The sequence below is a fragment of the Gadus morhua genome, chromosome 9, assembly GCF_902167405.1.
Source record: "Gadus morhua chromosome 9, gadMor3.0, whole genome shotgun sequence".
NCBI classification, from domain to species: domain Eukaryota; kingdom Metazoa; phylum Chordata; class Actinopteri; order Gadiformes; family Gadidae; genus Gadus; species Gadus morhua.
Window position 1 is genome coordinate 3359392 of NC_044056.1, and position 17792 is coordinate 3377183.

Sequence of the window (17792 nt, forward strand, 5' to 3'; positions counted from 1 at the left end):
TCTCATACCTGTGTGTTATAAATGGCCTATATATATAGACCTGCTGTGTGTGTTGTGAAATTCAAATTTCACAATTTGAATTTGTTCAGCGAGTCACGCTGGGAATTAGCAATATACTCAAGGTGCGTTCATGGTCCTGGTAATAACGAGACGCCTCGTCAGTGATGAAGCTCATGCTTACGCATGTTCCCGACAGCGACTGTTCATGTGCACTGCGTTCGGAATCTAAAAGTTCCTCACTGCAGGTTTATTTTAACCAACAAAAACCACTCAGAGCTCAACAGAACTTGGTAGGATCAGTTTCAAGTTTTAACGCCTTTATTTCCTTGTAGCCTATCACCTACTATTCTTTTGCTTTTATTTATGAGAAGCACATTGTATTGCAACTGTATTGGAAGGCTACACTTGCCCTTATCTAGAGCTGGTTTACCAGTACACAATGTTTAAAATGGAGCAAAGTGAATGCCAACAGACGGTTACAACGTCAATCAATAGTAAAGTATGCAATATGATGGTTGATGATTTTATATTGAGTAAAACTTTCATGTTCCGCCATGTTCATGCGTGTCACTAGTAAAATATACGTCACCAACTGGGCAACTCCGTTATCAAAATCTGGCCCCAGTTGCCGAACGGACAATATACACATATGCACTTAGTCGTCCAGGCGTCCTTTATTCTTTTACGTAATTAATTATTACGTCTGTAAGCCCATTAGGTGTGTTTTTATGTCCGGGAGAAATGCTGTCACTGGTTCTTGTTAAACATTTTATAAAAGGCCACGATACAACCTAAACCAGCCTGGGCTGGAATCAATGCGGACATCACACCCCTCAAATGTCTAATACTGCCATGTTATAGGCTATTACTATTTCAATCATTTCTGAAAAGAAATGTGCAACAGAACTGTCAGCAACTCTTCAAATTCTTCTTTGCACAAGCCTCTGCAAAGTTAATCATTCCTGGTTTGGCATGAGTCGCACATCTTATCAATAAAGATTCAGACTCCGATAACTTTATTTATCCCAGAAGTGGAAAATTTAGTTTGCAGTTCTCAGTCATGATTATATAAAGACAATAAATAGCAATATAGTATTATGTATCCACCATGGAGCCCACACTGCAAATTAAGAACACTCAAATGTATGCTTTGTAAAACATTAATTCCTGGCTGGCATTTGGCATTGCAGGAAATCGTCCAGGTGTCATTTTTTTACTTCTGTCATTAGAGCACATGAACGGTCGCTGTCGGGAACACGCGTAAACGTGAGCGTCATAACTGGCCATCTCGTTATCACCAGGAGAGTGAACGCGCCTTTTGTATACGAACTGACCCGCAACCGCCGGTGGAAACGGGCTAATATGGCGCGTTTCCACCGCTGGGCGTGGGCGTTTCCGAATACCATCCACATTGTCGATAAAAACTCTTCTCTAACCTTTTACTGGTCACTTGGCAAGGACAGGAACACACTGATTGGTAAGTAGTTGATATGCCGTTGAAAGACTTATCCATGAATTTAACGTTTATTTAATTAGGTTTAGTTATTATGGTTTATTAGGATTGTGGAAAGTGTATAGAAGTGTGTAATTGTGCCGCAGTTTGAAGGGGGGGGGTCCTGGGTGCGGGTTAGGGCCTCGGCAGACCACCTGATGAAGGGCTGCATTGTGGGCTTGTGAGGGGACACAACAGTAAAGTTATACTCTTCCACGAATCTAACTCTGTGACCACGCAGACGCCTCGACGCAGTCATGAACTGTGGTAGAAATTAACCTTACATTTTATGTTAAACTATGATTATTATTAGGCCTACAAATCATATAGATACTTTAATAGTTGAAAACAGCTGATCGCCTTTGGCCTAGATGTTATGTGCCGTGTGACACCAGTGAGTGAGTCCAGTCCATTCCCATCTGATGTGTCACACCAGTAAGAGAGTCCAGTCTACTCCCATTTGATGTACTCTCTGAAGACAATGCTTACATTCACACGTATGCATCATCTCTGTTTGTATAAGGATAATATATGTTCTAAGGTCACATTGGGATCCAGAAGACATGAGAATATGCTGACATCTACACAGTATGACCCAGAAAAACATTCTATGCACATCAATATTTGATGAAAGTCCAACTTTGTATTGTGTAAAGGATTGGGGATATAAGGAGCTGTCCGGGATTCATTCAGTAGTGTGTATTCGAGGATACCATTCAGCTTTGTTGTCTCTCGTTTGCGGGTGGCAATAAACTCTATACTTGACCTGGACTCCCCGATTCCTCTTTGCTTATAGCTAGTTGAAGTGAATTAGATAAGTGGTTATTATTATTTAACATTTAAATTGATCACACATGGTGCAGTTGCATTTGCAAATTCCTTGTTATTTCCCCTAGACGTTTCAGTGTTTGAGGCTGAGACGGGACTAGGCTAGTGAAGTCTATGCGTGGAGAGGAGGGGCAGACCAGGGTCAGTCCGAAGGTAATGCATGTTTTTAGTGTGTGAACGAGCGAGGGGGAACAAACAACCACATAGATAGATGTGCGTTGGGGAAAAAAATCGAAACTTCTCGCGGTCAGTGTTGATTCTGCGCTGTCTGTTGTACTGCTCTTAAAGTTTCGGCGAAACTTTTATCGCGCGACAAAAAAAAAATCGCCGTTAATCTATTTTCAAACACTTCCTTGTTCGGACCCATCATGTGACTGAACTAACCAATCAGAAGCTAGAATTTAGGGTGCACTCACACTAGGCCATCTGGCCGTGGCCGTTTTCACACCTAACCGTGCTCAAATCTGCCAGTGTGAGTGTGGCCAGTCTGGCCAGGCCAAGCCAATTTGGTCACTTGGGAGAGGTGTGCTGCTACGGTCCGGGCCGCTACGGTACAGATGCTAATGAGCCAACACGCGCACACGCACGGCTACGCAACCTGAGCTGGATGACGTATAGTCCATGCGACGACCACGGACATAATAACGGCGACGAGTCTTCTTTCCCATTAAATAGTAAACATATATCCAAATAAGCAACAGACTCAGCAAAGTGCGAACTTAGTTCTCTGTGTCGTTGTCCATTGTTGTTAAAACTCTGACTGGCGGCACACTTTATTATGGTCCATGCAGCGGACGCTTGGTGATGACGTGTTACTTACGACGTGATGACGTATGTACAAGAGCCTACCGTGGCCAGGCCACAGTTGCGACGGCCAACGGCCACGGCCAGATGGCCCAGTGTGAGTGCAGGCCAGAGAACAATGGGGCCATTTGAGCACGGTTAGGTGTGAAAACGGCCAACGGCCACGGCCAGATGGCCTAGTGTGAGTGCACCCTAAGACTGAGGTAAACGTGAGGGAATCAGAGAGGCAGATTCAACAGAATATCCTGACTGTGTTAAATATGTAAACATGTAAATATGTAATAATTGTGTAACATAAATATGTAAATGATTAACTGACTAAAAATTGTAAGTACATTTCTAGCAAATTAACTCCAAAATAAATTATATTAATTTATTCTACAACTTTCAAATATTTAACTTCTAAACCTTACATTATTATGGATTATTAGACGGCTCTTCTCAATGCTGTAGACTGCTCCATTCACTTGCATGGGCCTTCCCAACGTTCAGCTGTCAATTATTTTTGTTTATGCTCCGTTCACTTGCATGGGCACTTCACAACTTCCGGCGGTGAATTATATTTGATAAATCACCATTGCCCAGTATAATTGACCGCTGTCAAGGTAAACAAACAGATTTTGGGCCGTTTGCCATTTTAATCTAGAATAATCTAGACTAAAATGGCAAATTAATCTAGATTAAAAAAATCCATCATCCAACATATGTTTTACTTTGTAACTGTTTCTACTTCCAGGCGCGGAGTGATATGCAAACTTTCACAAAATGATCGGGCGTCATAGCAGTTATGTATACGTCCATTATACAACAGTTGGGAACCAATCAGATCGCTGGATTTAGGTCCCCCGTTGTATAAATATATATATATATATATATTGCAGGATGTCCTTTTCCATAATTTTATATTGTGCTTTTATTTCCTTTCCCATGACCCCCATTTAAAAAAATAATCAAATGTCCTGGATAATTCAGAAATGCAACTGACAATCACCATTAAGAAAAAATTATTAAGGCAATTGGTAAGTAAATAAATAACATTGATTGATTTCCTTTTATTTCGAAATGTCTTCATCTTTTGTCGAGCATTTGGAGGAAGCATGAATATATTGATGTACATTTCTGTTACAGGTTATTAAGAATGGCGACTACACTGTATATAATAGGTGGACAGGGAGGCAGTCCATTTACTTTCACTGGCCGTGACAATGGTGCCACCCTGAAGAAGATTAGAGTGGCAGTGGGCGGCTCGCAGATTAAAGCTGTGCGGGCAGAACTGACCGACGGGCGTGTGCAGACCTTTGGAAATGCAGTCACTTTCAATGAGTTTACGTTTGAACCTGGCGAGAGCATCACCAAGCTGTCCCTGTGGGGGAACGGTGCCGGAACACGTCTGGGTGGCATCAAGTTCTGGACGAGTTCTGGAAACAAGTTCGAGGCCTACATGAATAAATGGGGTCTGAAGACCGAGTACTCCATCGATGTGGGGTCTGGAGTCTGCCTGGGGTTGGAGGGGAGATCAGGCTCAGACATTGACTCAATGGGATTCCTCTTCATCAATGCCATCAAGTCGTCTGTGCTAACCGACATGACCTATCCCACCCTGGCCATTGTTAAACCCCAGGTGAGTGCTGCTATTTGTGGAAGACCTGAGTCCGAATATGGAAGGATAAGTGGGCCAATACATATTAACAAGTCAGTGTTTCCCCCAGCACTGTGTTGTTAAGGCGGCCGCCTTATCAACAATAGGGCCCCGCCTTGACTACCAATGTATAAAAAATAAATAAAAAAAATTATCAAAAAAAAAATATATATATATTTTTTTTTTTTTAATTATTATGCATTAACAAAGTAGAAAACTCTCGTAGGGAAAGAAAACATACTTCCATCAGGTGTAAAAATAAAGATCAATAATGCATCGGTGTTCACAACAATGGTCGTGACATCAAGCTTTTTTAATTGGGTTAGACACCCCCCCCCCCCCCCCCCCCCCCCCGCTCCTTGACCACCTTGACTAAGACATTTACTGGGGGAAACACTGCAAGTGTTTCTTTATTAATTCCGAAAAGCAATTGAAGTGGGATAATTTTCCTGCATGAATAGCACCTGTTTTTGTAGTAGGCTTGTGTCCAGGACAGAAATTGGCACCTTTTAGTCCTCTTTCCTATCACTAACAAAGCATGTCTTACACTTATCTTTCATAGGGCAGATTACTCTTATATAATCAATCAAATGTATTTTATAAAGCCCTTTTCATATCAGCAGTTGTCACAAGGTGTTTTTTAAGAAGAATGAGGAAAGATTTGTTCTGATCAAATGCGTGTTGGCCCACTTTGCCTTCCATAAAGACAACACGATTAGACCTGTCCACTGTATAAACATTTTATTTGATATGGGGTTGACAGTTATGTCTTTTGTTTAATTACATTAGGTCAATAGTGTCACCTCTTCTTTTGAATTTCTCCACGGGGGATTAATAAAGTGTTAAAGTCTAAATCTTAGACAAAATAAATGAGTTTATATTTTCTGTACTGGTTATTAAGAATTATTTTGTGTGCTTCCTGAACAATATCCATATTTTTTGTGTTTTTCTGTGTCTGTGTGTGGGGTGTGTAGGTAAACAAAAAATATATAAAGTCGGTGAATTATCAAAACGACACTGCTGCAGATCAAGAGGATAAATTTTCGTACGGCAGAACTGTGACCAAGTCTACCACCTGGAGCACCACCAATAAGTTTGAGTCCACCGTCAGCCTGACTGTTACAGCAGGGATCCCGGAAGTGGTGGAGGTGTCTGGTGGGTTTAGCTTGACCACGGGAGAGGAGCAGACCTCCTCAATGACCAAAGAAGAGACCATAACCGAATCAGATGAGGTCACTGTGACGGTCCCGGCAGGAAAGACTGTGAAAGTTGAGGCGACAGTGGGACAAGCAGTCATCGACCTCCCCTACTCGGCCACATTGAAGATCACATGCCTGAATGACAGCAAGCTGCAGTTCCAAACCACCGGCAACTACAATGGTGTGGCTTACACTGCAGTGACTGTAAAGTACACTGAGTCTTAAATATGTGAAGAAAATCGAATAAGATGCATCAACATCTTACTGTATACAGTTTTAATATTGATTGCATAACATTGGTTTGATTGCTAATGTAGAGTGACTGTCACAGATAAATAAATCATAATCATAAACCTGCTTGTGTTTCCATGTTCATCCTTAGAGCTTGTAAAACAAAAAATGAAAATGAGTCTGTCTAGCTGATCCCATTATTTAACGTTTCAGTTTAGTAAGTGATAATTTCAGTTCAAATATTCTATATGCTGTTAATAATTTAGTTTAAGTCCAACAGCCTTTATAGATAAGGCCTAAAAAAAAAAAAACTTTGGTTCCTGTTGGTTGTCAGTTGAGGTCATGGGTAGGTAGGGAATTTATTTTATTTATTTATTTTATTTTTTCCAGCGGCAGCGAATGATAGGTAGGTTGTTTTCATTTAAAAACGAGAAAATTCACTCATCCTTGTACAGAATGAAGAGGTGCTGTACCAAAACGTAATTATATAGGTGCTGTACCAAAACGTAATAACATTTTTTTTTTTTTTTTTTTTATAAAACTCATAAAATAATTTGGGTCGCACATAAATTGACAGGGTCGGTCGGAAACCGGAACCAAACAAAAAAATTTTTTAGGCCTAATACGTTTCTGCACACTTCCAGTCAGATGCTTATTGCATTACAAGTTGAGGTTTATGCTAAATCGCTTCAGTAAATGTGGGACAGGTAATGCTCTAAATAGTGCCAAAGATAATTCATTACACAATTGTTCCAAAGATACAGTAGATTGCCAACAAAAAAACAGCAATACAGCCGAAGGCACACCTTCATAGGACAAAACATGTTGGTTCCCTAACCTAAGGTGACCTCGGTCCCCAATACACGGAAAGAGTTCTCAGCAAGTGTTCAAGAGGAAGGGGAGATCTTAATATTGAATATTCGCAATAAGTTCTACTTTAATATTTGTCCACTTGAGGGTTTGTTTTGTGTAACCTGTAAGTCAAGTAATATCTTCAATATTGTCATATAATCATTACAGTATTAACAAAGGCAAGGCAAGGCAAGGCAACTTTATATATATATAGCACTTTTCATACACAAGGCAGACTCAAAGTGCTTCACAAATATACGTTACAAAATGGGTTGTTCTTCATTACCCATAGGTGTGTTTTGGATAAACCAATAAATCAAATGCAATTAACCAATGACAGTGCTGCCATCTACCATTTCCTTTAAGTGCCAGCGCATTTGAACTTGAGTTTATATTTTGACAGCGCGGTTGCAGTCTCCGCTGAGACATACATGACCACATGAATTTCAAACTTCAGATGGCTCTTTTTACGGCCAAATAATATTATCACACAAGGGATAATGTTTTCTTGTACAACTTCAGAAACAATTAGTCGTCATGTAGGCTAAATTTCGGCAAAGACAGCGTATAGCCCATGCTATGCGGTCCCTTGACCGTAACTTGTTATCCCACAATTCTGAGATACTTAACTCGTTAATTCAGATAAGCAGAGCAGAATTTATTTTCTTAAGTGAATGCATTACGCTTCCCTAATAAAGTCACACTGGCGCGTCCTAATAAACCGGTGACCAGTCGAGGTCCTTAGAGACGCTCTCTTCATTTTGACATCACAAACAGCCGTTCACTCTCCTGGGGATGACGAGCCGGCTTGCCAGTGATGACGTTCACGCTTACGCGTGTTCCCGACAGCGACCGTTCATGTGCACTTGAGAAACAGCCGGTTGGGAATCTAACAGTTTTTCACAGCAGGGTTTTTTTATCCGATAAAAAACAGTCAGACTTAAAAAGAACTTAGTAGGATCAGTTTCAAGTTTGCATACCTTTATTGCCTTGATGCCTATCACCTACCAGTAGCGTGTGGTGCCCCTTCATTCCGGTGGGGCAGAAACTACTGGCGTATGACCACACCCACAATTTATATTTTGAGCACATTTTGAGCTACATTAAAACATGTTGACTAAACTAATTGGGAGTCAGAATTAAAAATAAACTAATAGGGCCTAATAAAATAAAAAGTTTGGTTCCTGTTGGTTGTAAGTTGAGGTCATGGGTAGGTAGGGAATTTTTTTTTTTTTTTTTTCAGCGAATGATTGTTTTCATTTAAAAGCGAGAAAATTCGCTCATCCTTGTATAGAATGAAGAGGTGCTGTACCAAAACGTAATTATAGTCTGCAACATTTATTTTTTTATCTTTTTTAAAGCTCATAAAATAATTTGGGTCGCGCATAAATTGACATGGTCGGTCGGAAACCGGAACCAAACAATTTAATTTTTTTAGGCCTAACCTAATGTTACTGCACGCTTTTGAAGTGCCATCCGCAACACTCGTCATATGATGTCGGGCTAATTAGAATAGCCTATGTGCAATGGAAACACCAACTCTACAAAGTCAATTATTTCAAAGGACAAATTCGACATTATAGGGAAGTTATTTCTTCCATATTTTATTTCAACAATTTAACAACAATTTAACAACAGGCTTAGCGAGTGAAATGCAAATACATGAAAAGTAGAAATACAAATCATCAATCAAGCAGACCTTCGATTTGGAACTTGGCCCGACGATGTGTGCAAATCTCTCAATAACAACACTTTTGAAATCAGGCATTTCTCAATAACAGCTGTTTCAATCAGGTATGAAATCAGGTATACAATTTTAATACCTGCTGAAATAAATAAATAAATAGGCTTCAATGCCGAAAGATACAGGCGGAGTAATTTGATTTTAAACAACAACAGTCCTAGAATATGACCATGGGGCAGACTACTTTACGACCATATGGACGTCTGTGTCGCTGCCTTTGTGTTGACGTGCGGTGTGTGCGCGTGCTTGTGTGCATGTAGTGTGTGTGTGCATGTGTGTGTGTGTTTCCGTGTATGTTCGTGCGCATGTGCTTGCTTGTGGTGTATGCGTTCGCGCTTGGCACATGCGCACTTGAGTAACTGGTACGACAGGCCTGTTATTATGGCAGTAAGATATTAGAGGGTGGTACTACCGAGTGCTTCATTCACATTCACACAAGTGAATGAAACGCTTGTGTCTCCCACACTGACGTCAATTAACCTGAATACAACCACACGAAATGCAACCGTGTCCTCTAGTGGACGATATGATATATTCTGAAGAGTGTTTCTCTCTTCTCTCCTATTAATTATGAGATGGATCATAACAGAATCCATGCCACAGACGTGCTCCATGCAGTAGGGCACCTCCCCACACAGCCAGTGCCTGGACTGATCAGCCATATCAACAATCATGTGCGCGCGTGCGTGCGTGTGTGGGTGCGTGCGTATGTATGTGTGTGTGTGTGTCTGTGCACCAAGCAGCATTTACAGCATCAACAATTTACAATTGCAGTTTGAATATAACCCGTTCTAACATGTGTTGTGTGTTGTCCCTAAATGTTTACAGGTAAGAGTAAAATGGTTCGGTACTATATATGTGAGAGGGCCCCCAAATACATCCCTCGGAGTAATGCAATGAAAACATAGCAGTCATCTGTTCAGTATATTATCAGTGACTGCCCCCTCCCTCCTGCAGTGGGACTGGCCTATTCAGTCCCCATCACGTTCGTGACTAAAGCCAATCAAGTCAGTGATCCATCCACTGATCATCTCAATGCTTTGAGTTAGAGGGAGACATAGGGGTGGTCGTTTTTCTTTTAGCAGGCCGGTTTTAGCAGGGCGGTCACAGGGCCTGTTGCCACAGCAACAGTCAAACCTGGCGCTAGACCCTGCCTATTTACATTCCTATCAGACGCGGCGGATGGCCGGGCCAGTCTGCAGACCCCGGCTGCAGTGGCGGCAGGTGGAATTTATATGAGGGGGGGCTGAACGTTTGCATTCCAAACCCCTGTAGGGGGGTCCCCCACAAGAATTGTTTGTGATTTTCACAAACAAACGAAGCATTCTGGTGCATTCTGACAAAATAGTAAAGGCAAATAAAGAACATTTACTTACAAAGACGAATGGGGCCAGTGAACTAAGTTTTAAGTTACTTTTTTGCCTTGTAGAAATCAGCAACATTAAGAGTGCAGATACATCAACAATAACTTTGAATTACACACAAGGTAACTGTGTAATTGTGTTGGTATACGTCACTCATAAATATATCTACAGTCTGCATTAGTATGCATTTAGACAAATACAATGAAATATGAATTCCACAAAATTCATTTGTGTGTGGTTGTTGAAGACACACTTAAGGCATGATAGCAACATAGGTTTGCAGAGGACTACATACAGTACAGTATGCACACTGAAGGCCTGATGCCACCATAGGTTTGCAGAGGACTATACAGTGTGTACACTGAATAGGTTTGCAAAGGACTATATACAATATGCACACTGAAGGCCTGATTCCACCATGTTTGCAGAGAACTATACACAGTATGTGTACACTGAATAGCTTTGCAGAGGACTATATACAATATGCACAAGGAAGGCCTGGTCCCACCATAGGTTTGCAGAGAACTATATACAGTACACTTGAAAGGGGTGGGGGGGGGGGGGGGGGGGGGTTGTGAGGGTCTGCAACCAGTGTCCATCTCAAGGGAAATACATATAGGCTAGTGGAATAAATAGAAGTTGCTTACCTCTAGCATGGCCAGCTTCACACAGTTGTTCATATGCACTCTTGCTCGCTTGTGTTTTTTTTATCCGTTCTGACAAATGTTTCAGGTCTGTCAACCCTGTCTGTGTCTACGAACTATCACACGCACTTGTTTTAAAAAGTATACAAGGAAAGCAAAAAATTGCATTGGCATACCCACAGCTAGTTAGCCAAGCCTGAACCATACCCTGGAAAAACTTCTCTTGTAAGCTCTATCCTTTTCTCTTGCTTGTTGGCTTACGTTCACTTCTGGCTTTTCTGCTCCGAGTTCTTTTACTTGCAATTTCTCTGCAAATATTCTTCTTTCGAAGGGATTCATAAGCAAAGACTTAACTGAAATTGGAGCTAGCTGAACTCACAGGGAAACAGTGGTAGCAATACCAGAGAATGTCTAATATTCGTAGACGGGCTCTGGCAATACTCAAAGTCGCCATCTTGCTGATCTCTGAGGTAATGGCAAATCCGCGGTTATGCGCAGTGGACGGTGCACTGCGCTTGGGGCTATATCTTGAGCGCCCCAAAGCCATACAATTCGACGACGCTGATTGGCGAAATTATGTACTTTTCTGCCTAGCAACGAGGGAACCATTGGCTTATAATTCAGGCATGTGGGGCTGAGCGAAAAGCGCCCCACGGAAGACATCTACTTCACCAAAATGAACGTTGAACATTAAAGTGAAGTAAGATTTAATTTTGGGGGATTCTAAAGATATTCTAAAGTAAATGCATTATTTGAATGCAATTAAAATAGATTAATTCTCAAAATGAGAAGATTATTAAAAAAAATATAGATATATATTTGAAAAAGAAAAGATGGCCGGTCGGCGGGAGGGCGGCGCCCCAGCGCCCTCTATAGGCGAGCCGCCACCCATGGCTGACATCCAAATGGCCGGTGTTGTGGCGTCTTGGCAGGGAGAAGAGGAGCCCACTCTGGGACTTCCCATCAGCTCCTTCATGGACTGCTCGGGCCACAGTTGGCCAAGCTCCAGGCCCATATCACAGGCCCACTCTAGATCTCCCACCACCCAGCCTGCCTCAGCCTTCTGGTGTGACGCTGCAGACAGTGAATATGTTTGATGAACCATTAGAAATTGTGTCAAGCTGGACAATGTGTGGACGTTTTGATGTGAGTCCATTTAATTGTGACAACTAGATCCCACCTAGGTGGCTTTTACTGGGCTCCGCCAAATCTACGCAGGGTGGTGATTGGATGTTGGAACCGGTTTATTAGCGAGGTTGAGTAGGATACACAGAGGGACTGTGATCTCTCTGCGTGTGTTTTGTGATGGTTGGTTTGGCTGGTTAACCGGTGTGCTTACCCTGCCCCTCGAGCCAGGTGAGGCTGCTGAAACCAACCGTCCTCCACACACACTCCAAACTGTGGTATATACCTGCAATTGTGTTTGACTTACTACTCTAAACAATTACTAGATAATAAATAGTATTAGACCAGCAGTCATAATGTATTTATTTTGTTTTTCAATATTTTTATCAAATACTAAATACAGTAAAGTGACATCGATTGCACGTTGTAATGTTCAAAAGTTCTGCCATCCAAGCCTATACAGATACATCAAATGGAACACACACCTAACAGTAACAACATTCATATATGTGTGGTATCTTCAGTAGTTGTGCCTGTACAGGTTTACTGTCATACTTAAAGCAACAGACCCCTAATTAGTGATAAGTGCTACAGCTATGTTTACCCTACAGGTAAGAGGAAGAGGAGGACATTGGCAGTGCAGGTGAATGCCTTGAGTGGCAAAATGATTCATACAGAAATTAAAACTTCAAAAGCAGAGGATTCACAGGGAATAATATCAAACCAGCATGAGTCAAATGTTACTGGTCCTTTTTGTCCGCAGTGTTTTGAAGATTCTGTGAAGTAAGTCACACATTTTGAGTCAGAGAGCCATTACAAACAGCATAAAGCTTTCTAATTGGATAGGTACAAATGCTGTGCGTGTGTTTGTCCCTATGTGTTGCAGCTGTACGTTATGCCTACCTTCAAGAGCCAAGTAAAGGTGTGGCTTAGAGCCGACCAAATGTGCAACCACCTCTAACTGTAGCTGTACAGCATACTAATGAATTGGGTCTCAGTTTGAACACATACTAATGAGTTCTCCTGTTTTTCCTTTTCTTTCTTTCTGTTTCTCCCTGTTTTATATAGCAAATTTCACTTTTGTATATCTTTGTTATTTGTACTGTAACATCTACCTGCCTAATGGACTACAGACGGAAATTTGTACCGGGGCTACAATCTTGCACATTTACGTGTACTGCTGCACATTCATTTATTAATAATAATACATTTAATTTAGAGGCGCCTTTCAAGACACCCAAGGTCACCTAATTATTATGACAATGCACATTTGTTAATGTGCATTGTCCTGAAATAAAATAAATAAATAAACATTTTCATTGCGCATAGTTTGTGTGCGTTGTCGATGCGTGTGTTACCTGTAGTTGAGTGTGTTCCGTAAGCAGTCTGTCGTACTCCTGTGTGAGGCCCTTAGCCTGCCTCCTCATAGCCTCCAACTCAACCCGGGCCTTACGGACAACTGCAGAGAAAACATCACATCTAATGTATCCATATCCAGCATTTTATTATATATAGTCCTGTCAACAGATATTTCAGAGAAAAACGTCATATCCCAGTGTTTCCCACAGACCAAAACATCACATCTAATGTATCCATATCCAGCATTTTATTACATATAGTCCTGTCAACAGATATTTCAGAGAAAAACGTCATATCCCAGTGTTTCCCACAGACCAAAACATCACATCTAATGTATCCATATCCAGCATTTTATTATATATAGTCCTGTCAACAGATATTTCAGAGAAAAACATCATATCCACTGTATCTATACGTTCTTTGCTTTGTTGTATTAATTAACTTAGATTTTTTTGTCCAGAGATCATCATTATCTATGATCCTGAGTTGATTCATGACTACCAATAATATAAATAAAATTCCAATATAAAAACAATTGCTTGCGGATGCAAACAAAAATGCCTTTGCTACGCCTAGTTATTTGCCACGGTACCTTTCTTAGCACACAGTGGACTAGATACGGATATTGACATCCCAATGTAATGAATCGAAAATTGATTTTGAATCGAATCGTGACACAGTTATCTTTTTATAAAGAGCGTGTGTGTATTAGTAAATCGCACACTCTTTAAGCAAATCACACTCGCACTTTCTTTAGTAAGTTGTACGCGCACTTTAAGGAAATCGCACGCAAGCTTTACTAAAGTGCGTGTGGGCTTAACACGCTCCCTGCCCTACATTATTCCATTTACCAGACAGCGCCATGTACGGAAGCGTAATCATCCACTTGAGAAATTTAATTCAGCTCTTTTTCTGAATTGACGAGTTAATTATCTCAGAATTCTGAGATAAGTTTTCATGGTTTTCTTAGTAAAGAAAAGTAACTCTCAATTTGTTACATTTGGCCTTCACACAATCTTAGAGGGACATTCAAAGTTTTGGTATTCTAAAGTGGATGTTCATGTTTTCTCCCTGATGGCGGACTTCAGCAGCAGGTCCTTCCAACCCAGTCTCATGGAAATACGTGACACTGTCACGTCATTTAATCTATTCATTTGTGATCTGGGACACGTCATTTTAATTTTTTTCATGCCAAAAAAGCACAAATTTCATGGCAACGTCTGCTCGCGACACAGAGGCATCGACGCAGACTTTCATTCACATAGCCTACAAATAAACAAGAAAAAGAGATGGCTAGATAAAATAAACATTATGACATAGGCTTACAATTCTAAAAAGAGATGAAGAAGCTAACTTTTTTTTTCCATCGCGGTTTGCCTACAGAGCAGCGCACCTGCATTAAATATATCCGTGAATTGTGGTGAAAGTAGAAACGCGTGGCCAAAAGCTGTCATATTGGTAGTTGTCACAGACAATTTTTCTGTGTTTGTAAAATCTTGAAAAACAAATGAGAAAAATAAACATTAAATTATTTGTAGGCCTAGGGACATTAGGTACATGAGTTTGAAATTTGAGCTTTTTGGCCGGATGGCGATTCACATTTCGACGAGTTGTCCAACCACGGGAACTCATCAAGGAACTCGAGGTCCTCAGCTGTCAGTGATGGTAGCGGGGTCCGAAGGGGGTCTCCAAGGTTGGAGCAATCAATGTCTGTTTTAATAGAAAAGAAATCTACATGATCAATATCACCCCCTAGGTCATCAGACTCTATGGCATATGTACTATTAATTTCTTACCATGCTGATTGGCCCCATCCGGCTGCACTGTGACGGTCTCTGCTGGCTGCTCAGGCCCAGACCATAGGCCCCCTTGCGCATGGAGAATCAAGTCTATAGCTTCAGGAGCTAAAGTTTTTTGAACTAGTCCTTTTTTAGACCTTTTGAGAGAACTTTTCGGATGAGCCTTTGGGACACTATGATTTACCGGGTAACTACCTCTGTATTTACCTTCTTATTACCAGTGGTAATTACCCAGTAATACACTATGATTTACCATGTATGTACCGGGTAATTAGGGGACTATAAAGGAAGGGTTACCTCCCCGTTTCCCCCTGGACCGTTGGTGACCCCCTCATTTACCACAGATGGATCCATCCCGTATATGTGTCGCTATACGGATAATTATGGTGTCACATGAAAACAATGCACTCATCATGAGATAAACGTCTCATGATGAGTGCAGAGGTTTCATAGAAAAATATATTAGATAAAACTTGATTACAATACAGAAACACACGCACACACACACATACACAAGCCCCCTGACCCAGTGGACCAAAAGGCCGCATCCTCTACCCCATCTCCTGTCTTGACTTCAAACATCTCTTTGATGGGCATAATGTTTATCCTCACACCCAATCATGCAGCCAGATAGTCCCACAAACACCTGGTACTTCTATCATTGCTCTGTATTCCTTCTCTCCTCCTGGGTCCCCCCGTCGTCGGGCCCCCACACCAACCTTTCAACCCCAGTTCAACCCCACCCCATCTCATGTCTTGACGCCATTCATCACCCCCAAAGACCCGACTGTTTATCCTCATGCACGTGAAGGTTTCCTAGCAGCTGCCGTAAAAAAACAAAAAAACTCTATACTCTCTGTGCCTATCTCTCGCCCTGGTTCCCGTAGTCGGACCCAACACCAATCCTAATGCATGGATTAAACCCACCTTTACCGTTTAAACCCACCATACACACACACACACACACACACACACACACACACACACACACCTCTGCACAGTGGGCAAGAAGACCACTTCCGGCCCCACCCTCCCTGCGCCCCCTACAGTCCAGCGGATGTAACTGACTTCTGAAAATGCTCAATATGGGGTATGTGATTAACTACTACCAGATGTAAATCTATTGATTGCAGTTCCTTAAGAGGTTGAGAAGGTGGTTGAGGCTGTTCCTTATCACCTTTTGCTTCTCATTTGATAAGACTCTGCAGAATAGCAAGATGGCAAGACAATACCCGGAACGGAATGTGAAACCAGATTACAAACACAAGAAAAACAAGTTCATAAAGAAAAACGTAACATGTAGATTTTCCATCACACCTATCAATGGCTTTGGGCCTACCCACAAACCACCAAAATGCAGGGTACAACAAGGGTTCAACATCAACAACAATGATGGGCTCTGTGATGGCAGCAGCGTCAATGATCTCCTGAAAGAAAACACAAATAACAAATAAGAAGGAATTACATGGCAGAACTTATGTTACTGTTATATGTTATGTAATATATAGTAACTGAAAGATAGATATATACATACATTTTTACCAAAATAAATGAAAAATACATGCTAATAAGCATTTTTAAAACAAACTATTGCATGACTTGGCAGGGGATTAAAGCTTATCTTCAACCTGTCCCTAGAACATTGAACAGATGGATATCATTGTCACATTTTGTTGAACAAAATGGGTCATGGGCCCGGCAGCTCCCCGGCCGTGGACCCGGGCAGCCCGGCCGGGAGCATAGAGTGTTTACACATGACTAGAGGGTGGCAGTAGCTCAGGAGTTAAAGCGGGTTGGCTGGTAACCTGAAGGTTGTCGGTTCGATCCCCGGCTCCTCCTAGCTGAGTGTCGAGGTGTCCTTGAGCAAGGCACCTAACCCTGACTGTTAGCCCCCGACGTGCTGGCTGTCGCCTTGCATGGCTGACCCAGCCGTAACCCAAATGTCCCGCTGCCTCTCTATGACCCTTGGACTCTGCGTTGTGTTTGATTGTTGGTGTGAAGGGAGAAGGACCACGGGACACAGTTGTTCAGGATTGTGGAAGACGCTTGGTAATTTATTCCCCAACAGTGGAAATTCTTCAATAGTTGCCATGTATCTTGTATCCATTAGGGTCAAACATGAAACAAGAATTAGAAAATACTCTTTGACCCAACAAAATGTAAAAATAAAAACATATAACCATAAACTATATACTTAAATAAACATTATCTTTCAAATAAAATAATAAAAGGACGAAAACATTAAATCAAGCAGCAGACAAAATCATATTGTACGAGATCCTATAAGACGCAAACAAACACATCACATATAACACTCAACAGGTAAACGAACATCCCATGCAACATATTGACCAAACAAACTGAACGGATGGGTGATTTAAACTTATATTTAAAATATAGATTGTGCAAGATAACTAAAACACTGCTCACCTTGTATCCATTGCGGTCAAACATGAAACAAGATGGCGCACACACAAACTACGTTGGCACACAAGGGACACAATATTCAAATCACGTAAACAGCACCACATGGTGGCCTGTCTAATTATCAACCTTACATATGCATTATCGTTATCGACTTGTGTTCCTAATATGCATTTGTCCCCCCGTTAATATACAATGCCATGGACTGTATTATTATTTTCAGAGGGATAGCGGAGTTTCGGCGTTGTTCGGAAGCGTTCAGAGGCGTTCTACTCATAGCTGTAGACC

At 41.4% G+C, this 17792-nt stretch overlaps 1 protein-coding gene and 1 long non-coding RNA gene across 2 annotated transcripts; one reads left to right on the plus strand and one right to left on the minus strand.

Annotated features, from left to right (window-relative positions):
- The first annotated feature begins 4257 nt into the window (after positions 1-4257).
- Positions 4258-6319, plus strand: LOC115551379 (aerolysin-like protein). The gene is made up of 2 exons (XM_030367089.1): positions 4258-4745; positions 5738-6319. The coding sequence occupies exons 1-2, from the start codon at positions 4263-4265 to the stop codon at positions 6185-6187; spliced, it is 933 nt and encodes a 310-aa protein (XP_030222949.1). The 5' UTR covers positions 4258-4262; the 3' UTR covers positions 6188-6319.
- Positions 6320-12261: 5942 nt separating this feature from the next.
- Positions 12262-14583, minus strand: LOC115550917 (uncharacterized). Its single transcript, XR_003977959.1, has 2 exons — positions 13281-14583; positions 12262-12698 (listed from the first exon to the last, which is right to left on the minus strand). It is a non-coding gene; the product is annotated as an uncharacterized LOC115550917 (long non-coding RNA).
- Between the last annotated feature and the right edge of the window lie 3209 nt (positions 14584-17792).